Source organism: Artemia franciscana, chromosome 1 (assembly GCF_032884065.1).
Source record: "Artemia franciscana chromosome 1, ASM3288406v1, whole genome shotgun sequence".
In the NCBI taxonomy this organism is placed as follows: domain Eukaryota; kingdom Metazoa; phylum Arthropoda; class Branchiopoda; order Anostraca; family Artemiidae; genus Artemia; species Artemia franciscana.
In genome coordinates, this window is record NC_088863.1 from 33,785,251 (window position 1) to 33,811,333 (window position 26,083).

General features: G+C 34.1%; 1 protein-coding gene across 1 annotated transcript in view; it reads left to right on the top strand.

Annotated features, from left to right (window-relative positions):
- Positions 1–24,340, top strand: part of LOC136028707 (muscle-specific protein 300 kDa-like) — a gene marked incomplete in the record, with an annotated part of 463,479 nt that extends 439,139 nt beyond the window's left edge. Inside the window, 3 exon segments of the mRNA XM_065706609.1 lie at positions 11,242–11,315; positions 15,486–15,594; positions 23,930–24,340. Of these exon segments, the coding sequence (XP_065562681.1) occupies positions 11,242–11,315; positions 15,486–15,594; positions 23,930–24,067 (321 nt within the window).
- Between the last annotated feature and the right edge of the window lie 1,743 nt (positions 24,341–26,083).

Consider the following 26,083-nt stretch of genomic DNA (forward strand, 5'->3'; position numbering starts at 1 on the left):
GGAGGTTTAGTATTAATAACTACTTTGACCTGCATTTAGTTGCGTAGCATAGGCTTATGGACCCCTACGCATTAGACGATTCTTGAATTTTTTCTTGCAAAAAAAAAAAAAAAAAAAATCCGCGAAAATAATTTATTGAGGAATTCTATCCGCGATTACTCTAAGTAATCTAATGGATATTCTAAGTATTCTATATCTGACGATGTGTCCCGAAATTGCACTAGTCTTCTATCAGTAATTAAATTATGTTTAAATATTCCATGTACATATAAGCTATGCTTGTAGCAGCCAAAGATAAGTTCAGATTCTATGTAATTTAAGAGACTAGAAATTTCTAGTTGATATGTTTCTTTTTTGGCCATCTAGTAGCACATTTAAATTTAATTTCGACCAGACCAGAAAATAGGTATACCCAAATTTGAACTGTTTATTTCAACGGAATATTCACATGGCTGACGTATTCAGTCATCGAACCCCTCGCTTCGTTCCGTGTTCATTGCCTTCACTTGCATCATAGTATCTAAAAACTGTTTAATTTCCTGGTTACTTAGGGCTGACAATTTTAATGAAAGCATAAAATGATCTTTGTGCGGGTTCGAGCTAAAATATTTTGGTCTACTTTGTTGGTATTTAAGCACCCATTATTTTACAGATTCTGGTTTAAACTATTTTCAGTTTGATTTTCATTATTGCTTGAAAACATACCTTCTAAGTTTTTTTTTCTAAACACAGGGGGGTTAATGAGTATATTAATAACAATAATATTAAAATACAATAGTAATATTTATTTATTACCAAGATATATCAAAAAGCTAAATAGCTGAGTACATCAAGAAAAAGAGTAAAAAATGGGAAATCACAACATGTTAAAGCGATAAGCACTGATACACCGTATCTGACAGCCTATTGTGTTGATTAGTCCGTTTATCAATCATATTTGGCTGGTGAAAATTCTTTATTGTTTTCTTATTCCTATACCAAAGAGGGACATAAAGCGAAAATTTACAATAGCTGATTTGAAATACAATAACTGATTTTTACTTGAATATAGGGTAAAGGTCAGAGAGGTAAAGAACAGAATGACCAGACAAATCTGAATCAAACTTACCGAAAAAACACTAATAGAGGTATACTATATATGACCCCTATTGGCTAAAATTTCTTCCGTCAGTGGGGTCTTGGCTACACAACCTGAGCTTCTTTCTACTCCCGAAACTATATTTACCCCCCCCCCTCCGTCTTGATTTAGAACAAAATTGATAAAGTATTTGAAGAGTCATTTGTAGACGAAATGTGTACATTGCATGACACAATTATTTTTACTGTTTTCCTTTTTTTTTCGGAAATTAGAACTTGAGTTTTACAAATATTTTTTTAATGGTCAGCCGTTATCACTTAAACTCAGAGTGCGATTTCTTTCTTAGAACTGCTTGGTTAATACTTTGTTGTTCATGAGCATTCAATTCTTGAAGGATTAAATAAAAAAAAAAAACTAGTTTTTTTAACTGAAAGTAAGGAGCGACATTAAAACTTAAAACGAACAGGAATTACTTCGTATATGAAATGGGTTGTCCCATCCGCAATCCCTTGCTCTTTACGCTAAAGTTTTTAATTGTTTTAAAAAGTAGAATTGTGGCAAACAGTCAAACTTTAGCGTAAAGAGTGAGGAATTGCGGAGGGGGCAACCCATTTCATATACGGAGTAATTTCTGTTCGTTTTAAGTTTTAATGTCGCTCCTTACTTTCAGTTACAAAAATTAGTTTTCTTTTATTTAATTTCTGAATGTTTTTGAATTAATGCATGTTTGATTTTGGCTCTCCCCACATAAATTATTAAAATGAAATTTGTATATTAATTCTTTTTTTGGCTAAATGGCTTTCTCTTAGTTTTGATCAGACGATTTTGAGAAATAAGGGGTGGGGAAGGAGGCCTAGCTGCCCTCCAATTTTTCGGTTACTTAAAAGGGCAACTAGAACTTTTAATTTTTAACGAACGATTTTATTAGTAAAAAATATACGTAACTTAAGGAAATTAACTTACGTAACAAACTTTTATATTCTTATATTTTTATTATGTATATGAGGGGGTTTGTCCCCTCGTTAATACCTCGGTCTTTACACTAAATCTTAAGTTTTGTCCAAATTCTTTAAGAATGACCCCTGAATCAGAAAGGCCGTAGAATAAATAGTTGAAATTACTAAAAATACTTTAGCATAAAGAGTGAGGTATTTATCTCCTCCTAAATACCTCGCTCTTTATGCTAAAGTATTTTTAGAACCATCATATTCGTAATAATCTCTGTTCGTTTTAAGTTTTAATGCTACTCCTTACTTTCAATTGAAAAAACTTTTTCATGTTTATTTTTTCATTGTTTTTTTTTTATAGTAATGCTAGAAAATCCGGCGTCCTTTTCATTGAATCTCTTCCCCCGTGACATATTCCTTTAAGAAAAGATTGTCCCACATAGCCCCCTCTCCTCAGCCCCACCCCCAAACCAAAAAAATCCCCCTGAAAACGTCTGTACACTTCCCAATAACCATTACTGTATGTAAACACTGGTCAAAGTTTGTAACTTGAAGCCCCTCCCCCAAGGACTGTGGAAGAGTAAGTCATCCCCAAAGACATAGTTATTATGGTTTTTGACTATGCGGAACAAAATGGCTATCTCAAAATTTTGATCCGTTGACTTTGGGAAAAAAATTAGCGTGGGAGGGGGCCTAGATGCCCTGTAATTTTTTGGTCACTTAAAATGGCACTAGAACTTTTCATTTTCGTTAGAATGAGCCCTCTTGCGACATTCTAGGACCACCTGGTCGATCCGATGACCCATGGGGAAAAAACTACGAAAAAAAACAAATAAACACGCACCCGTGATCTGTCTTCTGGCAAAAAATATGAAATTCCACATTTTTGTAGATAGGAGCTTGAAATTTTCGCTACACGGTTCTCTGATACGCTGAATGCGATAGTTGGATTTTCGTTAATATTCTATGACTTTTAGGGGGTGTTTTCCCCTATTTTCCAAAATAAGGCAAATTTTCTCAGGCTCGTAACTTTTGATGACAAAGACTAAATTTCATCAAACTTATATATTTAAAATGAGCATGAAAATTCGATTCTTTTGATTTTTAGCATCAAAATTCCGTTTTTTAGAGTTTCATTTACTATTGAGCCGGGTCGCTCCTTACTACAGTTTGTTACCACGAACTGTTTGATAAAAGTTATCCAGGCTGATTTGGTTTTGCATTTCATATCTTTAATTGACAATTTGAAAACCTTATATAAATGAAGAAAAAATTGGAGAATCAGAAAATCACTTCTTTATTTTCGCTTGGATGGACTGTTAAAAAGAAAAAAATTTCTACCCAAAAATCTTCAATTATTGTACTTATCCCTCTAGGCATTACTTTCCATGGCTTGTGTAGCCAGATGTTAAATGAATCTTGATTTCCTTTCCAATATAAATATTAAAGAGTCATTCATCCTTTCCCAGCAACGCGTGTCTGTATGAAAATATCAGAATAGCCAACATTCCTCATTCCATTTAAAAACATTTTTTGAAGATATTGTAGAGCTTGGTTGTCATTGGAATAACAGAAAAAATCTATATATATATATATATATATATATATATATATATATATATATATATATCTATATATATAAAAATAAGTTGTCTGTCTGTGGATGGATGGATGGATGTGTCAGGTGACGTCACCTGAAAAAACTGGATTAGGTGACGTCAAAACTGAAAAAACTAAAAAAAGGCAAAAACTACAAAAAAAACTAAAAACTAATAAAAAAAATAAAAAAGCTAAAAAACTAAAAAAACTATAAAGGTAAAAACCAATAAAAAACTAAAAAAAAAAGTGAAAAAACTAAAAAAAGGCAAAAACTACAAAAAAAAACTAAAAACTAATAAAAAAAGTAAAAAAGCTAAAAAACTAAAAAAACTAAAAAAAGGTAAAAAACTAAAAAAAATAAAAAATAAAAAAAATAAAAAATAAAAAAAAACTAAAAAAAAGGAAAAAACTGAAAAATAAGCTAAAATAAAGGTAAAAACCAATAAAAAACTAAAAAAAAAGGAAAAAACTAATAAATGACGACACTCAAAGAGAAAGCGACCAGGACATGTACACCGGGATACAAATGACGACCGGGACACAGGGAATATAAATAACGACCGGGACACAGGGACACAACTACAACGGGGACACCGGGGGAAACAGGGGGATATAAATGACGACCGGGACAAAAAAACTAAAAAGAAATAAAAACTAAAAACTAATAAAAAAAACTAAAAAATCTAAAAATCTAAATAAGCTAAAAAAGAAAAAAAAAGGAAAAAAATAAAGGAGAAAAACAAAACTAAAAAACGAATGTATATACAGACCGGGACACCGAGATACAAATGATGACCGGGACCCGGGACACAGGAATATAAATGACGACCGGGACACAGGGACACAACTACAACGGGGACACCGGGGGAAACAGGGGGATGTAAATGACGACCGGGACACCGGGACAGGGAATGGTCGATTAGCAATCACCATCAACAAAGCTCAAGGGCAATCATTAGAATCATGAGGTATAGATCTGAATACAGATTGTTTTCCCATGGACCATTATATGTTGCATGTTCAAGAGTCGGTAAACCTGACAATCTATTTATATGCAAAGACAATGGGACAGCAAAGAATGTTGTATATTCGCAAGTTTTACGTAGTTAAAACCATATATATATATATATCTATATTCACAGGTGGGACATAGGGACACAACTACAATGGCGCGTAACTATTATGGCGCGTAACGACTTACGCGCGCGGGGGGGGCTTGGGGGGGGCGCGAAGCGCCCCCACCAACTAGGTGTTGGGGTGGCGCGAAGCGCCACCCCAACAGCTAGTATATATATATATATAAATAAGTTGTCTGTGTGTGTGTGTGTGTGTCGAGTGACGTCATGTTTGTGTGTCAACTGACGTCATGTTTGTCGACTGACGTCATTTTAAGGATTGAGCTGTATGCGTCATGAAGTTGTTTGTCGACTGACGTCATGTTTGTCAACTGATGAAATTACATACCGGGACACAGGGAATATAAATGACGACCGGGAACCTCAAAGAGAAATTACAGACTGGGACACCCGGACACGAATCACGACCGGGACACAGGAAATATAAATGACGACCGGGACACAGGGATTGTTCGAATAGAAATTACAGACCGGGACACCGGGACACAAATGACGACCGGGACACCGGGACACAGGGAATATAAATGACGACCAGGACACTCAAAGAGAAATTACAAACTGGGACACCGGGACACAAATGACGACCGAGACACAGGGAATATAAATGACGACCGGGACACAGGGACACATCATTAGAATAATGAGGTATAGATCTGAATACGGATTGTTTTTCCAATGGACAATTATATGTTGCATGTTCAAGAGTCAGTAAACCTGACAATCTATTTATATGCATAGACAATGGGACAGCGAAGAATGTTATATATTCGCATGTTTTACGTAGTTAAAAACACACACACACACACATATATATATATATATATATATATATATATATATATATATATATATATATATATATATATATATATATATATATATATATATATATATATATATATATATATATATATATCTCTATTCACAGGCGGGACACAGGGACACAACTACAATGGCGCGTAACTAATATGGCGCGTAACGACTTACGCGCGCGTGGGGGCTTGGGGGGGGGGCGAAGCGCCCCACCAACTAGGTGTTGGGGTGGCGCGAAGCGCCACCCCAACAGCTAGTATAATTATAAAATCCGCTTCAAAATCTCTTGGAACATAACTGATCAAAAGCCAAATTAATGAAAAAAAAATTCTGGGAAAAAAAGGCATGCTGGTTTTGATTTCAATGTACCAAACATGTAGATAAATACATTTTCTGTATTTCTTGGAGTAATATTTATATTTTTAAGGGTAAACAATGCGTTTAAACGTATGGGAGTATGAATTAATCGGATTTAGAAAATGTTTAACATTCGATAGCCACAGGAATCTTTGTGATTTGTTTTATAGCTAATCGGTATCTTCAGAGTATATCTAAAAGTGTACAAAGTTCAGAGTGAATGGCGTACTTTCCTATAAAAATAATTTTAAAAGGGTACAAAATGGACTGGCAAAAACTCAATTTCTACCTCAAAACTGTAATATTAAGGGATTAGTTTGTATTTGATTATCACTTAAAGCCATATAATACATCGATTATATGCCCTTTATGAAATTATATTTTGGAAAAATTGTTTTCTAGTACAAGTAAGAAGGAATATGAGAGCTAGAAACGAGCAAAAATCATCTTGAATGGGAGGGGTCTGTCATCCCCTTCAATTTTTCCCCTTCAGATTTTCAATCTTTCAACCAGGTGCTTATGATTTACAAAAAAAAAAAAAAATTTATACTTTCGTTGAAAGCATTAAAATGATTATATTTTGTGTAAAATCTACAAAGGATTTGTAAATAACAATTAGGTATTTGCTGTATTGTAGCATGTGTTTAGTAAAAGGTTAAGGGGGCTACATCCTTCTCCTGTAACAGGCAAATTTTGCTTGCTCTAAATTTTATCATCGCGTTTCACTTCAATTGAAAAATTTTATTTTTTATCTTTAATTTATGTTTGGTTTTTGATTTTTCACGTAAATCTAATTATTATTCCTCCAATTAGTGAAAGGGGGCACCCTCATTTATGAAATTCAGCCCTTCACTCTCACAGCTTAATGATGAAATTTGCTTTACTAAAAACACGAAATAGTCACAACAGGCTATTTCTTTATTTAGTGTTTTATTATTACGAAATATAATTGGAAATGCTGGGCAATAAAAAAAAATATTAAGGGAATGCTCCATGCTAATCTTTAAAATTATTATGAACCTTTACTTTACCTAATCATGAGGACATTTGTGTCTGATTTCGAGCCCAATGTTGCTTGGAAAGAAAGGCCAAAGCCTAGTTAACCACCTGTAGTTACATGTAAAGAAATGTGAAATAATTTTTAAAGACTTCAATAAATGTAATTAGGATAATAAAATGAAAAGAAATTTTATATATTGCCATATTGTATACTGAAAAAGAAGCATCATTTTATGTTATTAATTTTATCGTTTGTTACTTAATTAACCCAACAGTAACTTTTGTGCCCAAAAAATGGAGTGACAATGTCTTTCAAAGTCAAAGGGCCGGTCTGGTATTTTGAGGTTGTTTTCCTATCAAGGTCTTAACGAGCCCTTCTATACTTTCCATCTAACAGGTGACATCTATAAATTGTTTTAACCAACACCAAGCTGATTCAATGGACTATAGTGATCGATGCACACCTTAAACAATCATAATTTTTCCTACCCCTAAGCTTCTACGGTTCAGGGGATAATAAGGCTCAGTTCCGATGGGGTGGTGCATCTTCCATGATCCATAAGACACCAATCTATTTAACGTTTACGTTAAAAGATTCTTCTTGGTAAAAACCTCTCCAGAGAGGGTCTAACCCACCTTCTAATCTTAATAACACTGGAAATCACACCAGAGAATTGGTGTCTTTCCAATTGACACCAATTGATGTAAAAAATCCTTTACCTCTTGGTATAGGATTTTTGTCTATCCCGATGGTGATTTTTTTCTCTGTCTGATACAATTTCCAAGGAATTTTAGGCTCCTTTTAAGTGCTCGGAACTCTCCTTTTTTGAGAATAAAGCTTATAAAATGGCATTCGGGTAAAAGTTGCTGGATTTGGGACTTCTTTTGCAACCTAACTATATAGTTTATGCCCAAGGTTTCTTTTAATTTTTTTGTTATCAGTAACCGTGGTTCGCTCTCTCCTAAGTTGGAGCTATCTGGAAAAAAACTTCCAATTTTGCAATTTTTAAAGATGTAATTTGTTTGCGACCCCTGGCATCTTCTCAGATACTTATAACTTCTTGCTTATTTAAATGTTCCTATAAGTTACTATTCTCCGTCATATCATAAGTCTTTCGCTTTTTCGTTGCGGTGGTCACTTTAATCATTGAAGCGGATCGTCGTCTAAATAAGCCAAATCAGCAGACTGTGGTTCTCCCTGGGATTGATTAGTTTTATTGGAGCTGAACCACGGATTAGGAAACAAGCTCGGATTTGTTCAGTCATGTACAAGAAAATCACTGGTATTCAAAGCTCATTATGATTGGGTGATGATTTTTCTCATTAGAGGATACTGCAGATATTTGGATGGGGTGTCTTATACTGATACGTTTCTTCTTCAATAGATTGATTGGATTTGACCGCATAATCATGGAAATGATCAGGAGCATCATCGAAATGGCCGAAGGGGCCTAAATTAGGACGCTAAACATTGCTACAAGTCAGTTAATTACAATTATAGGGGAATACTTGTTACTTATTTTTACTTATTCTTTTACTTATTTACTAGTTACTAGTTACTACGCATAGTTGTTGCTATCTCCTGCGGCATTTATCTACCTAAGACTAACAAACTGCTAGACACTCTCACCGCTTTTTAGGTTGTTCAAAGTTTCGGCTATGGCCACTTCTGAAGAATTCCAGTTGTAAAACAAATGAACATCTGAAATAAAAGGTGCTTCAACAGTGCTTTAGCTATGCAGCTTCTAATAGTTTTTGATTCCATAGTGATTTTAATGGTGCTCTTAGGATTTTAAACTGCCGCCATTATTGAGGCTTTATGAGCTCTTTTCTAAATTTCTGGAAATTTGTTTTCCAAATATACTTTTACTTTTAAGATGAACATATATAGATATTTATCATCTTTTAATTGAAGTCTTTCTCACTAGACATTATTGTTTTCAAAACATGCATCTAAGCTTTCATTTACTTTGGGATGTGATCCGCTCTTTTCTAGGTTGCAGCTAATGATCGGGCCCGTTTGTTGAATAAGATTTCTCTTACTCGGCAGGAATTGGCGTTGTATTATCACTGAAAATAGTTTTGAACGAATGAATTATCATATTTCTCCATTTTTTCGGATGCTGCCATAGGCTTATTTAGTTTCTTTATCTGCATGTTCCACCTTAAAAATTTGGTTCTTACATTGAATTATTTTAAACTGCGGGACTGAAGTTTCTTTCCTTGCCGACTTTAACAATCTCTTCAAAGAAAGCAGTTGCATCATTTTCTTTTCACAGATATTTTCGCCCCCTGTCTTTTATTTCCATCCTAGAAAGCCTATCCAACATTTCCAAAGCTGCCCAAGCCTTGATCTGGGCTTAATCTGTAAGAATCGCATGTTGAGATTTTAAAATATCATTCATCAAAATTCAGATTCTAGTTTGCAGGCTTGCAATTTGAGAACGTTGATCCGATTGGGCCACCTCCATTTTGAAAACCCTGCGTTAGAACGCACAAATTCAGCTTAATTAAGACTCCGAGTTCCAACATTTCTTACATATTTTTATGCAATTTAAGATTGTAAGTAAATACAATTTATACCTTGATTTAGTATTTTCTTTGTTAATTATTCAATTTTGTTAAAAATAGAACAAGGAATGTTATTTTTCTAGTTAGCTGTATATGGAGATTACTTTTTTTTTTATATATATATATATACATTGTAATCAATAAAACTAAGATTCTTAACAAACCCTTTCTTCATTAAAATAAAGGCATATATTATTTAGGTTTTAAATCAGTAGTTCACTTTACTTTATTTATTCTTATTATTGTAGTTAGTTGTATTTTTAGCTTGCTTAAAAATTTCTCCTTTTTTATGCATAGTAATCAATAAGACTTGGACTCTAAACAAACTTTCCTTCATTGAAACAAAAGCATTTATTATTTAGGTTTTAAATCAGTAGTTTTCTTTTTTACATCTGTATGGTTTTTTTTTTTTTTTTTTTTTTTTTTTTTTTTTTTTTTTTTTTTTTTTTTTGACACTGGAGCGTCAGGTAAAGGGTCTGGGAATTTCCATTACTGCGTTTCCTACATCTCTTGAAATGTAACAACTGTCGGATCTCAATGAAATTATTTAGTAGTCTCATTATGTATCCCCACCTCTTACATTAGTGTGTCTGGTAAGAAATATATGTATTCTTAATTTCAATTCCGGTTTTGTTTCCTTAAGACCAGAAAATAATATTTTATTCTTCTATAGTTTTCTTCCAGAGAATAATTTTGTCATATTGATTGCTTCAGGCTCATTCAAGCCTAATTAAATGTTTCTTTTTTCTGGAGATAACAATAATGGGTCAGGAGATAATAATAATGGGAATGGGAAAGAAAGTTAATTTTAAGAGAGATAATTAAGTTCAGAGATCAAGTGTGTCTGTTTATCAATTGCTTTGCCATGGGACACTTGGTTACCATCAGAGACTGAGGCTGTATAGCGTTCCTATTACATCTGCAGGATGTCTTTCCTGGGAACTCTCGGAAGGAAATTTAGAATTTCTATGTCAACGTCCAACTTCCTTAAAAAAGAAGCTTTGGATTCCGCGCCAGATGCATTTGCATTGATCACTATCTAAGGGTGTTCTAATCAATATTCGCTTGAAAAAGAAAAAAATGTTCTGTTGATCTTTGGAATCTTGACAATTTTATTACTATTTCTAACAATGGGACAGTTTTCGGAGAGATTTGGGATAGATGACTGTTTCGTCTTAAAACCTGACTAATCAATTTGATTTTCCTATCCTGTAGATCATTTTATTTCAGTTGATTATTCTTTAGTCAAAATATTTGTTTAATTTTCAAACTTTTAATTTCAAAGAATAAATTTCAAAATGGATTAAGTCAGTTGCGAACGGTTAAATTTATTTCGAGTGGTGGAACAACTTCAAGAAGAGCATCAAAAATAGGCGAATGATGTGAGAGATGTAACTAACGATACGAAAACCCACACAAGTATTGATTTTTTTTTTAGAGGAGGAAGGGGCACAGACATGAAGCTACTCTGCATGCATACCTGTTTTTTTTGTATTCCTTTTGTCATCTTAATAGCCTTTCTAAAATAAAACGTAATTGACTTTTATCGACATAACTTGTGCTAGCTGTTCATCTTGTGTCATTGTGTCCAATAGGACGTAATATACCTCCAATTCTATATTTGAATGTTACAGACAGAAGAAAAAAGTATCAATCAATTTGATTTTTAGCAAATCAACTAAGTTTTGTGGCTGTTCAAACATTTGCATATAATTATGAAGTTCTTTAACGATTCTTATAGGTGTTAAGTGGAAGAAAATCGCCCTTAGAACAATCAGTTGTGCGTGCAGCAAGTTCATCAGCTTCTAGCAACAGGTAATTTTATGCTTATTGTTAAAGCTAGGTTCTCTTTTTTTTTCTCGTTTAATGGTTTTGTCATTTATGCATAGAGATGCGTGGCATACTGTGTCTTTTTAATTTATATTGGGGGGGGGGCTAGATCTCAAATGATTAAACCATAATTACGTGTATTCTGCTTCTTCTTTTTTGTATTTACATGAATTTTAAATTTGATGTTTAGTTACCTGACAGATTTCTATCAATCCAAGAAAATATTCCAACAGAGGAGTCATCAGAAAACATGTTCCAGGGGAGTGGGGGAAGGGATTTTTCAGACTGACAGATCATTTTTACTGAGGTTCTTCGGCAGAGATCCGTAATTTGCTAAGATTGCTGAAATACATAAAAAAAAACAAGAGCCAAGAGCTCAGATGTCACTTTTGACGAGGTCGGAAGAGCCAAGACCTTCTATGGCATGAGCTCTAGCAAAATTCTACGAATCAATAAATTGGTTTAAAAGGAAAACCAGAGGCTTAATGCCGGTCGCGATTTAAAATAAGAGCTCTGAGACACGAGGTCCTTCTAAATATCAAAATTCATTAAGATCCGATCACCTACTTGTAAGTTAAAAATACCTCATTTTTTCTAATTATTCATCTCACTTCAGCCCCCCAGATGGTTGAATCGGGGGAAACGACTTTATCAAGTAAATTTTTGGAGGTCCCTGACACACCTACCAATTTTTATCGTCCTAGCACTTCCAGAAGCACCGAATTCACCAAAGCACTGGACCCCCTAACTTCCCCAAAGAGATCGGATCCAGTCCAAGTACGTCGATCACATATCTGCGACATTTGCTTTTTCAACTCAACAGATTTCATACCGATCTCTCCACTCTAAGCGTTTTCCAAGATTTCCGGTTTCCCCCTTCCAACTCCCCCCATTGTCACCAAATCTGGTCGGGATTTAAAATAAGAGCTCTGAAACGTGAGCTCCTTCTAAATATCAAATTTCATTAAGATCCGATCACCCATTCGTAACTTAAAAATGCCTCATTTTATTCAATTTTACCCTCCCTCCGGCCCTCCCGATTGTCGAATAGGGTAACGACTGTTATCAAGTCAATTTGTGCAGGTCCTTGACCTACCTACCAATTTTCATCGTCCTAGCACGTCCAGAAGCACCGAACTCGCCAAAGTATTGGAAATCACCCCCCAACTCCCCCAAAGAGAGCGGATCCGTTCCAATTATGTCAATCACATATCTAGAACTTGTGCTTGTTCTTCCTATTAACTTTCATCCCGATCTCTCCACTCTAAGGTTCTCCCAAGATTTCCGGTTTCCGAGATTTCTTTTTCTCCCCTTCATGTCCCCGGATCCGATTTGAATTGAAAATGGAGCGTCTGGGACATAATATTTTTCTATATATCAAGTTTCATTAAGATCCGATCACCCATTCATAAGATAAAGATACCTCAATTTTCACGTTTTCCAAGATTTCCGGTTTTCCCCTCCAACTCCTCCCAATATCCCCGGATCTAGTTCGGGATTTAAAATAAGAGCTGTGAAGCAAAAGATCCTTCTAAATATCAAATTCCGTTAAGGTCTGATCACCCGTTCGTAAGTTATAAATACCTCATTTTTTCTAATTTTTCCGAATTAACCCCCTCCAACTCTCCCATAGAGAGTGGACCTGGTCCTGTTATGTCAGTCACGTATCTTGGACTTGTGCTTATTCTTCCCACCAAGTTTCATTCTGATCTCTCCACTCTTAAGCCTTTTCCAAGATTTCCAGTCCCCCCCCTCGAATTCCCCCCAATGACACTGGATCCGATCGGGATTTAAAATAAGAGATTTGAGTTCCGAGGTCCTTCTAAATATTAAATTTCATTAAGATCTAATCACTCCTTCGTAAGTTAAAAATACCCCATTTTTTCTAATTTCTTAGAATTAACCCTCCCCCCCAACTCCCCCAAAGAGATCGGATCCGTTTCGGTTATGTCAATCACGTATCTAGGACTTGTGCTTATTTTTCCCACCAAGTTTCATCCCGATCCCTCCACTCTAAGCGTTTTCCCAGATTTTAGGTTCTCCCTCCAACTCCCTCCGATGTCACCGGATCCGGTAGGGATCTAAAATAAGAACTCTGAGACATGATGTCCAACTAATTGTCAAATTTCATTAAGATCCGATCACCCGTTCCTAAGTTGAAAATACCTCATTTTTTCATTTTTTCCCGAATTAACCGTCTCCCCACTCCCCCCAGATGGTCGAATCGGGGAAACGACTATTTCTAATTTAATCAGGTCTGGTCCCTGATACGCTTGCCAAATTTTGTCGTCCTAGCTTATCTGGAAGTGCCTAGACTAGCAAAACCGGGACAGACAGACCGACAGAATTTGCGATCGCTATATGTCACTTGGTAAATACCAAGTGCCATAAAAACCGAAAAAATCATGGTGCTTACTTCTACAATTTTAATAGCTCATTTCTTTTTAACGATTGGCCAAACATATGGAGATGGCTTAACCTTTGCCATCGATTTAGCCACTCTTGAAGTTGATTTAGCAGACAAATGAAATTTAAGCTAAATATTCTTGGATTTTTTTTCGATACTGTTATTATGCCTATTTTTTTTCTAGATCGCAAAAGTTATTAGCACTGTAGCTGTGTATTATCTAAATTTTATTTCGTCATTGTCTTAAAGCCTTCTTGTGTATGTCATTATTTTTTAGCCCTCTTCCCCCTTTTTAAACAAATTGGTCCCTAAATGTCTGGAAGTCACAAAACATACCTTATTTATATTTTTGCCTCTAGAGGACTGACTAGTTAAGCGGAGTAAGTTCAAGAAGATAAATAGTAAAGCCAGTGTCTGTATAAAAAAAACCTAACATGCAATGTGTCTGAGACTGAGCTAAAACTGCCATTGTACAGTTGGTAGATTAAAATGTTCCCTTTCGTTTTGGGCGCGTTGAAATTAGAAAGATTTTCGATATAATTTTTGTTTTGTTTCTTTGACATTATTCTTTAAAGCTATCGTAAGTAATGAATATGCTGAAAAAATAACGATTTATTTAGTGCTTGTCTTTTTGGATTCTAAAATTTAAACGGTATTTTTGAGCTGATACGATACCTTGAAGCATCACCATATCGCCTATTATAAACTTCAAATTTAAACGGTTATTTCAAGAAGATAAATAATAAAGCCAGGGTCTGTTTTAAAAACCCTATTATGCAATGTTTCTGAGATTGTGCTAAAACTGGCATTGTACCATGATAATGAGGCTATGTCCCTAATCTTTTTAAGTTTTTGCTCGTTTGATTTTTTCGCTGCTTTTAAAGATTACATCTTATTTGGTTTGTCTTTTTCATTTCTGTTAAGTTTTTCTTTGTGCTGGATGGATTGTAATATTTACAAAGTAGTAATAGCAATCCCCTTTTAAAGGTTAAAACAAAAACATGAACTGAATTCAATGTTTATAAAGGCATTACTAAAATTTTAGCGTCTTCTTTATTTTCATTTCAATTCTTATAGCCATTTTTTTCAAATAGCTGTGTTTGATTTGAGCTGGACATTTGATCCAGGGGATTTTGTTGACAAAGTCCTTACCTTAGTATAACACATCAGTACCTTTTCTGTTTCTTCAGGTTTTATTTGTAATTTTAGGGGCTTTAGTTCTTTTAGACAGGTGACAGCAGGGGTTTATTGTTTGTGAGTTTCTACCGTTTAAAATGTGCCTTTTTTAGTAAGATTTCCCTTTTTTTTGTGGTGATTGATCCATTTGCAGCAAGGGTTGATTTAATTTTGTTTATAAAGACCATATTTAGTGAATTCAAACTCGTAAATGTAAAATTGAAGCACATTATGTATGTTTTTTACGGTTTTGAACTATAAAAAGAATATATGGTTTTCACTCGCGTTGCATCGATTAATAACATCCAAGAAACAAAGTTTTTTTTTCCCTGATCCTAATTCAAAACACTAAAATGCCAATTTTCTAGTCGTTGTGTTTTGGTTATATACAACCAAATTATATCCTAAGAACTAAGCCTCGCCCACGAGAATATTTTTTGGTGTTTTATGCGCATCACCTAACGTCTCTGAAACTCAGCCTTACTTCTTAGACGGAAGTTGCTCACTGTCATTTTAGCTTTCATTTTACCTTATTTTGTTTTCATTTAAGCAACTAATTTTTCTTTTTCTAGCGCTGATGCAGAAGAAAGTGGCAATGAAGAAGAAGGGGTTGATACAACTGTAATTCGCCGAGGATATAGGTTCTTAGGACGAGTAGTAAGAGCTGCTTTACCTATTCAGGTACGCATTTTCATTTGGTCATAATCTGAACTTGAAGATTTTCAGGAATCGTAAACTATTCATATCTCTTGTTCGATTTTGAGACTCGGCTGTTTTCATATGAAAGCAATTTTTTCACTATATTTGTATCCCAATAACACATATTGCGAAAAAAATATTACGTAGTAAATAGTCTAAAGAGGGAGCAACTGCATAACTCATTCTCCGTGTTTCTTAATTGATTCGACTGCTAATTCCTTATGTGGTCTTTTTTTTTTGATGATAGAACCATTTCACTTTCCTGAAGACTGCTGATATCAAAAGACTCCACTTACAATATAGTCGCCTGCAACTATGAATGGGACTTTAGGCTATGTGTTTTCCATTTAGCTAAATGTTTCTTTATAAAATGATTAGGAAATTGGATTAGCATTGGCCATTCTATTAGCATTCTATTACATAATTTATGAATACATATGCATGGAAATATATTTAATTTGTTTTAGCCGCAACTAATGGTACCATTAATGAACTAAAACTTTATTTAGGAGTTCCGATTTAAAAAAATTTAAGACGGATTTCGCAAAATGACTATTTTCTTCAGTATGCCGAAGAAAAGAACGCATCCAGGTTTTTTGCTTGTCTTGGGAAGGTTACAATAAAAAGAAAACTTAAAAACGCATCAAAAATTTGTTTATATGCATTTTTACTACGTTTTTACAAGTCAGGCAATTTTTTTTTGGGAGGGGGCTACCCACCCTCTCCCTTTTGGTTTCGGCCTTGGCCGAAGAGAGTATATTCATCAAAGGAAGTTCAAGTAGAAGTTGAAATGTATTGGTAGGCGTATTCCCTCAGAAAATCCTCTCGGAAATGCCTAACCAAGATTCGAAATGGGTTACTGGCTCTATGAACCCCGATTTCTTACTGTTAAATTTTGTATGTAAGCAATTATAAATCGATTGGTAGTGTCCAGCTTTTTCAGTTTCCCTGTTTAAGAACTAAAATAATGGATTGGAAGTAAAATTTTGAGCAAAGTTTGAATATTTAGTCAAAATGTTCGATTACCAGTAGTTTTGTTGAAACAGTTCTTATTAAAATTTTTACTTCAGAATTTCGGGTAGACAGAGAGGGATATTATTGCCCATGTAATTGAAAATTTTGCACAACTTTTGATCTTCCAAGCGGCTGAAGTCGTCCTGACTTCTACAATAAGGTTCTCTCGTGTTAAAAATTGGGTACATATGTTTAACTACATTGAAACTTTGTATATAAACAGGGAAAGAGAAATTTTACCATTTAAAATCGCTGAAAGTAAAGTTCCTGGTAGCAGTTGCCCCCTCCCCCCCAGAAATGTCCTGGTAAGACTCATGATGCCCCGCCGTGCCTTTTCCGCCTTTTTGCTGGTTGGAATGTGAATATAATATTTTATACTACCAGAAAAAGATGGTTGCTATAGAATGGTGCTATTACACCCTCTCCCTCCAATGGCAGGGGTGTGATGTTTAGACATTAAAATGTACTCTTTGAGGCATCTTCCCCCTCCCCCCACCTACAAAATGACTCACTGCTCCTCCCTCATAACAGCTTTTGCATAATTATGCATCACTAAACATTAATTCCAGGAAAAGTCAAGTAAATTAACTTAGTTGAATGAAGTTGTAAAGTAAATATCAATATTAACCATTTCTCTTGTATAGGCTACGTGACTTTAAAGGAACGACTGCCCAACCGTTCGGTATTACCACAGCCTGGAAGCTGTGTGTATAGTGTATAGCTGTAAAAGTGTATAGCTTTTTACTCTTTTAAATCGGTTGGCCAACTGAGAAGTTTAATCAACCGCCATTTCTTCTTCAATGGGACACAATATTCTTGGTAACTTAGAGGTTAACTTGAATTTTTAATTTTGGTTCGAATGAGCCTTCTCCTAATTTTTAAGAAGCCATCAGTTCAATACGATCACCCCTGGGGGAAAACAGATAAATAAACATCCATGTGCGATCTTTCTTGTGGGATTAAAAATACCAAGTTCTACATTTTGTAGATTGGAAATCCTCCATATCAGGGTTGACTAATATGCTCAATTCAATGGGGTAATTTTCATTAAGATTAATTGGCCTTTGGGAGCTGTTTCTCCCAAATTCTAAAAATCTGGCAAATTCTCTCAAGCCCGTAGCGTTTGTTGTGTAACATTAAACTTAGCGAACTTTATGTATTTGGAATCAGTATAAAAAGGAAATTCTTTTGATGTAATAATTATTATTACAACTAATTATTTAGACTTTCGGTTACTGTTGGCCCGAGTAACTCCTTACTTACAGCTTGTTATTACGAGCTATTTGATTCTACACCATATTCTACATGTATTTGGGACTATAGGTAAAATATTCCAGAATTCCTTCTTTCCTTAATTCTTTTTATTTGTCTTAATTTTGCTTGGGTGGTCAATTTTACATATGGATAGAATTTCCCTGGGAGAAGTTTTCGTGGGGAAGAAATTGTATGGGTGGGGGGTGGTGATGCGCTCGACCATGAAATGGGAAATCCTGGCTAGAATTCGATTATTTTTTAAAGAAGACTATTTTTTATGAATTGATTCAAGAGCGAAACAATTTCGGATTTTACTGAATTCGTCTTTTGTCCATATTTCTGTATACTTCTCAGTAATGTTTGGTTTTGTTGAAAATAATCGGAATACTCTGTTTTTCTGCTTACTATTGCCACTCCTCCTTGAACAATTCAATCATCCCTCAAGTGGCCTGGCTTTTGTCTTTCCTGAAAATAGTGAAAATACAGATATCTGAAACATTAAAAAGTAGTTGATAATATTACACATTTGAATATTCAAAAAATTCAAAGGCTAAATTGATTTCAGCTAGATATCATTATCACTAAATGCTAATTGTAATGATGATTTTATTGACGCCAGTATTATTGATAAGATATTGGCAGATATATATTCCGTGGGTGTACCTTAGTTGCGAGGAATGTATTTATTAAAATCTACATATTCCAATAAGTTTTTTATTGGAAAGGGGCTGGAGCTTTTAAATATCCCCACCCTCTCCTTTTAAAGATAAGACGTCGACACAGGTTTAGCTAGCATTCTCTATAACTATCTAGGTAACAGGTAGACATAGCTTTAAATCGATGAATACTGATAATAGTTACAATTGTTGATCCTTAGCGAATTAAATAAAAAAACAAAACAAGTTTTTTTAACTGAAAGGAAGGAGCGATATTAAAACTTAAAGTGAACAGAAATTACTCCGTATATCAAAGGAACTGTTCCCTCCTCAACGCCTAGCTCTATACGATAAAGTTTGAATGTTTCTTTCAACTCTACTTTTTAAAACAGTAAAAAACTTTAGCGTAAGGAGCGGGGTGTTGAGGAGGGAACAGCCCCTTTCATATACGGAGTAATTTCTGTTAATTTCTGAGCGATATTAAAACTTAATAAGAACAGAAATTACTCCGTATATGAAAGGGACTGTTCCCTCCTCAACGCCTCGCTCTTTACGCTAAAGTTTGACTCTTTCTCTCAACTCTACTTTTTAAAACAGTAAAAAACCTTAGCGTAAAGAGCGGGGTGCTGAGGAGGGAACAGTCCCTTTCATATACGGAGTAATTTCTGTTCGTTTTAAGTTTTAATATCGCTCCTTACTTTCAGTTAAAAAAACTTTTTTTTTTATTTCTGAACATTTTTGAATTAGTACATCTTTTGATTTTGGCTCTCCGCATATGAATAATTAAAACGAAATTTGCATATTAATTTATTTTTATGGCTAAAAGGCTTTCTCATAGTTTTAATCGGACGATTTTGAGAAAAAAGGAGTAAGGGAGTAGGCCTAGTTACCCTCCAATTTTTTGATTATTAAAAAGGCAACCAAAACTTAATTTTTTACGAACGTTTTTATTAGTAAAAATATACGTAACTTACGAATTAACTTACCTAATGAACTTCTATATTCGTATGTTTTTATCACGTATGTGAGGGGTTCCTCCCGTCGTCAATACCTCGCTCTTTACAATAAAGCTTAAATCTTGTCCCAATTCCTTAAGAATGACCCCTGAATCACAAAGGCCGTAGAATAAATAGTTGAAATTAATAAAATCACTTTAGCGTAAAGAGCGAGGTATTAGGAGGAGGTGAACTCCTCATATGCGTAATAACTTCTGTTCGTTTTAAGTTTTAATGCTGTTCCTTACTTTCAGTTGAAAGCAACTTTTCATATTTATTTTTTCATTGTTCTTTAAAAAATGCTAAAAAATCCTGCACCCCCTTCATGGAAATTTTCTTTCTTCATGACAAATTCCTCCATGGAAAGCTCCCCCGTATAACCCCCTCCCCTCAACCCCTCCCCCAGCCAAAAAAATCCTCCTGAAAGCGTCTGTACACTTCCCAATGACCATTACTATATGTAAACACTGGTCAAGGTGTGTAAATTCCAGTCCCTCCCACGGGGCTGTGGGGAGTAAGTCGTCCCCAAAGACATAGTTATTAGGTTTTTCTACTATGCTGTATAAAATGGCTAACTCAGAATTTTGATCCGGTGACTTCGGTAAAAAAAATGAGCGTGGGAGGGGGTGATGGGGCCTAGGTGCCCTCCAATTTTTTGGTCACTTAAAAATGGCACTAGAACTTTCAATTTTCGTTAGAATGAGGCCTCTCACGACATTCTAGGACCGATGGGTCGATACGATCACCCCTGGGAAAAACAACAGCAAAAAAAAAAAATAAATAAACCTGCATCTGTGACCTGTCTTGTGGCAAAAAATGTAAATTTCCACATTTGTAGATAAAAGCTTGAAGCTTCGGCTGTAGGGTTCTCTGATACGCTGAATCTGATGGGGTTATTTTCGTTAAGATTCTATGATTTTTAAGGGGTGTTTCATCCTATTTTCTAAAATAAGACAAATTTTCTTAGGCTCCTAACTTTTGATGGGTAAGTCTAAACTTAATGAAACTTATATTTGAAATCAGCATTAAAATGTAATTCTTTTGATGTAACTATTGTTATAAAATTCCGTTTTTTAGAGTTTTGGTTACTATTGAGCCGGGTCGCTCCTTACTACAGTTCGTTTCCACGAACTGTTTGATTCAAAGTCATTCTTTGAAATTAATTTATTTCAGGTATAGAAAAAATGTGCCTAAAACCTTTATTTTTCTATAGTATTTTGGAGTATAATAATCCTGGATGCATAGAAACACATGATACTAAATTTCCCTATTTTTGGAAATTGTTTTGTTCATGCTGTTATGGATAACTCCGAGAAATGCAACAAGCTTTCAGTTCTATTCTTATTTTACTGTAAAATTAAAACAAAATCTCAACCGAATAAAATGGTTTCTTAGCGGGTTCTCATGTAAGAAATTTCTTCTATCTGATTAAATTATCAAATAGAATAAAGCTTGGAGCTAAAGATGTTTTTTTTTATGGAAATGAGCCCCAGTGGAAGCTAGCGAAATTTATCATTTCATGATTAATCTCTGTCGTTTAGGAGAAATATTTATGTCAATTCGTACACCAAGACTGTCGGTTCGTTTGGATATTGTTGGGCCAAATGGGGCCACACCAAAAGAAAATTGAAAAAAAGTAGAAAACGTTTCAAACGTTCTAATTATGTAGAAAACATAGTTTTACCAAAAAAAGGAAAAAGGATGATAGCCTACATTCAGTTCAACGATATTTTGACACTTTTATTTTGATTTTATTTCCAAATTTTGGAGTAAGTGCAATTTACAATGCTAATGTCAAATTTAGAACACACATTTCCGTGCTGACTAAAAAAATTGGATTTAAAGGTTTTGCTGTTCATGTAATTGAACCTATTTTTATTTTTTAAGATTCACATATATTAGGTATTTCAATTAATTTTTTTTGTACAAGTTTTATAGGTATAAAAACAAATAATTTGAATACAGCAAAATTGGATTATTAGGTTGTCTATTTTTTTTTCAGTTTTAAAGTTTACCTTAAAGTATGCATATAGCCGTGTGTCAAACTTTTTTTTTCTTTGTGAACCGTTTCACTACTGCAAATATTCTGTTTGTGCAACATGTTAATATAATCGTTCTAATGTTGTAACACTTCTGTCCTTCCATTTTAAGCATACTATTATGAATAGTATCTCCTAAAATGCAGATGCTGATTCTATTTTATTCTTTGCTATTAATTTTGTTGCTGCTAATTGTTAGATTTATGAAGAATTAAGCTATGCGTTTTATTGATTGTGTCAAACTTCTCTTGCTATTTTCGTGGTAACGGTAATCAATGGTTTTGAATTTCTGACTATTTACAAATACGTTGATTTTCAGTAGACTGTTGTAAGAAGTCAGAGATGTCTCGGGTCTTTAGTGAGGAACGATCTGTGAACAGATCTGGAATGATTTTGTGTGTCCATCCTCTTCTTATACAATGCATTATAGATCTAATGAATAGATGTCTTTGAACAGGTGTACACTTCGCGTTCTAATGCCGGCCTTTTGTAAATATTTACGTGTAACAAGCCCCATCCTCATTCTTGATTTTTTTTTTTTTTCAATGACTCTCAGATTAGTTGCCCGTTGGGACCTTGTCTCCTGAACTTTGTAACCATCGTTTTCGATCTGTTCATGGGTTTCCTTCTATGTGATGGCTGAAATCACTGCTCTCTTTTTTCTGTTGGTGTATTTCAAACCACCTTAAAAAATTGGAAAATTTATGCTTACAAGAAGAATTCTACTCTTTTTTTTTAAGTCTGTATTAAATCCTAATGGACGGTTTTTCTTGCTTTTTGAATATAGTGCTTGAGAGTTGAGGCTTTCATCGTAATCATCTTTGAACTTTTTGTCCAGTTACAAACATTTGCATATACTTTCTATCCTCTTGCAGTTTATTGCTGTTTCTTTCGAGTAACTGGTTTTGACCCTTGTTGGCAGTGAGATTTAAATGATACCTTCCATAGCTTGCCAGGCAATTCTAAAAAGTTAGTTTCTGTTTATTTTTTATGTCCTTACTTATTGATAATAATCTTTAACTAATTGGTGAAAATGTGGTTGCTTGAAATTGTCTTACCTATTGCCTTTATTTTTGCCAATACCACTGAAAATATTTAAATGTGCTTCATGAAAGTTCTAGCTCTCGCAATTTGTTATATTTTTGTTCCAGAAAATTTTCCAGAAAATAATCATGTAAACAAAAATAATGTTTTAGCAATAAGATATTTTACTTGGAAAAAGTATCACTGGGCGATACAGATTAATCTTTATGTGTTCTTTTTTTTTCATTGAGGATGATTGGTATAACACAGTTTACTAGTATAGGTGTCTCAAAAATAATCAGGATCAAGTGGCACAATTTTAAATTCCATTCTCTTAGGAGAGCGAGTGCCTTAATCTCTTTTAATATTCTCCTTATAAAGGGCCAGTAATAACCAAAATAAGGCAAAAATGTCATTTAAGCTTGGTTCGTTTTGAAACATTCCGTGATAAAGAATATATGTTTAACGCTTTTCCCTCCAATGCTGTACTCAGGGTATGACTTGTTGTGGCCTCGTCTCCTTCTTGAAGGTATTTGACAAGCCATACAAATTAGTTATTACTTTAAACTTCATTTATATGGAATATAACAATTGGAATTCGTAGTTGTATGCTATGAATCATATACCTACTCATAATGGGGACGTGATATGGGGAGTTTTTCTCCCCCAAAATTGGTGCAGTAACTGTCCTAGGAGAATTTTGAAAATTTGGGTCTAATAACGCACTTTCATTTAAAAACGCCCAAATTTACTTTAATCACTTTAAATCTTTTATTTAGCATAAATGTTGCTATGCGCTGTGTGAGCTAAATTTTAAAATATATTATTAGAGGAACTTTGTCACATATACTTCCCTTCTAACCTTATCACTGCTACTCCCTTTCAATAGAAAAAATACTTCATTCGTCATTTAAAACGAATTTTATACAAAGTAATATGTCATCAATTTTTTGTGCAACAAATATAAAAGTCTCGCTTTTAAAAAAGCTCTTAACAGATAAATAAACCAGATTTATATCGCTTGCCTTATTTACATTGAAAAATGAAAAATAATTCATCTTGTTATTTTACTGATGTAAGCTAGAGACGCAACTTTAAAAAATCACATTTTTCCATTCATTTAAAACTTAATAATCTTAGACTGAGAGTACTTTTTATTTTGCTCCCCTGTCCTGTAAAAAAAGAGTTGATAAACTTTTTAATCTATCCATTGCTAATTTAAAGCTTAATGTCGATAATTGTATGCGAAAGCTTTGGAATTTGATGCATAATTCAAATGCTTTATTCGTGTAATAACATTCCAATTTTTTATATAATCTTTCTTTTCTTGTTATAGGCTTTGATGCTCGTTCTAATTGGTGTTGCTTCACTTATACCAGCACCGAATGATGATTGGCGTTGCACTTTGGCCAACTCACTATCGCACATCCTTGAACCAGCACTCCGATATCCTGACGGGCCGCCCCCTACATAACTTGTAGGCCCCCTGTATCTACATCACATGGTTTAATTAAACGTTTATATCTAGTAAACTACTTGTTTCTTTTCGTTTACCAATTTTTGGCGTAATTATATTTTTCCATTTGCTCGTTGAAAATTCGAAGGCCTGAAAAATTGTGATTATTTTAGAATTGGTTACGGTAGCTTTTTGTTATTTAGAATACATGCATGAAATTTCATATATTATTCAGTTAATTATCTGTGGTGCTTATGTGTTATTAAATATATACTCTTACTTGAAATAAAATTAATGTAATGGCTATTTTTGATTTTTAAAATAACGTTTAGATAAAAAAAAATTGTTACGATTAGTTTTCTCCTAATCAAGCCATACGGGTTCTCTGTATAATGTTGTTCTTTTCTAAAATGCGATATTCCTTAGATATTTCTCTGATCTTTTAGAAGAGAGTCTCACCAGTTTGTGTTGGTACCCAGGTGAGAGTGGTGGGGTGATAATTTTTTTTTTCCTAATGCTCCCACTCAGTGTGTATTCAGGTGTGATTCACATTCAGCTGTGTTTTTTTTGTTCTAAATGAGCTGGTAATAGGACTATTTATAATAGTTCTAATAAGGCTATACATTAAAACTTTATTTTTTATTCGAACTATGGGGTAGAGATTATTCGATTTTTTTTTCTTCAAATTTTGTTTCTTTATTCTCGACTTCTCTATATAAGTTATTTTTTCAGTAAGTATCATTGTTTTTAAATTGCTTTGTTTTATTTGGATTTTTGAGAATTTCAAAATCATAAGCCTCAAATAATAATTTTTGAAGTGTGCAAGTTAAAGATATTATTACACCTCTTATTGCGTAAGAGGAATGGTTCAAAGAAAAATTACCTGTGCTGTTGCAGTTGGTTGGCATCCTACAAATTGAAAATTGACTATTTTTCGTCTGTGCATGAAAAGATTCAAAACAAGTAAAGTGTTTTTTTTCATACTTATTGCAAAATTTATTTCTTCACACAAAGAATTTAAAAATTCTACAAATCCACTAATTTTGCTTATTCCGTAGTCTCAAAACGGTAACTTTTGTACCACAACAATTTTCCCCAAACTATCGGAAATTTCTGTGGCGTTTTGCAAAAAGGGCCGAAGTCCACTTTTCCTAGTTTTACAAGAGAGCAAATTGAAAGTAAAAAGGTACAATGGAAAAATATTTATCACAAATCAGATTTTAAGAAACTCGAAAGTTTAAAGACTGATTCTCAGTTAACTTTTCAATTGGAATTTACTGGAAATGTTAAAATTGCAGAATTGCTCGTTAGAAGACAAGGGACTTGCACTCTTTTTTCACGTCCTTTTGGAACAACTTACAACTCGGTCAGAATTAAAGATAAGCCTCTTTTGAATCGATGCATCGATACATCTATTTGACCTCTTTTGAGCCATATGCTAAATTTTAGGTCTGAAGTTTTTACATTAATATCAAAGCCAGCGCTGTATCGTTGACTAAGTAAAGACTGATGTGTCTCATATGTACTGCATTAAATCTTTGCCACTCTCCACCACTTCATGTAGAATGGGTGGTTGTAGAAACCTAGGAATGGTCTGTTCGGTCAGAAACTCTATGTTCTAGTTCTCTTTTTAAGGACTAAAATGATTGGAGGACAAACAGCCCGGTCCCAATGCCCTTTTTTGGCCTGAGGTATCCGTGTGAACTTATACGTGAGCAATTTACTCAGAATAATGGATATCTCTAAGGGGTGTTTCTAGTGGGTATGTGACCTATGAAGTCCCAAGGAGAAGAACTAAAATTATAGAAATAGTTCAATCTTCGCAAATATGTAACTTGAATTTGCTAAAGATAGAGGATGAATTTAATGTGTATCTTAAAGTAAAATAATCCCATACCATATTTTCAACAAAAAAAAGCTATTTGAGTAAAATGATAGAATAAGTTGTGTCCATATTCAAGGGTGTCTACAGGTTAACTTCAGCCCTATAGAAAACCAAAAATAATGCAATCAGAATCACACTCTCTATTGACC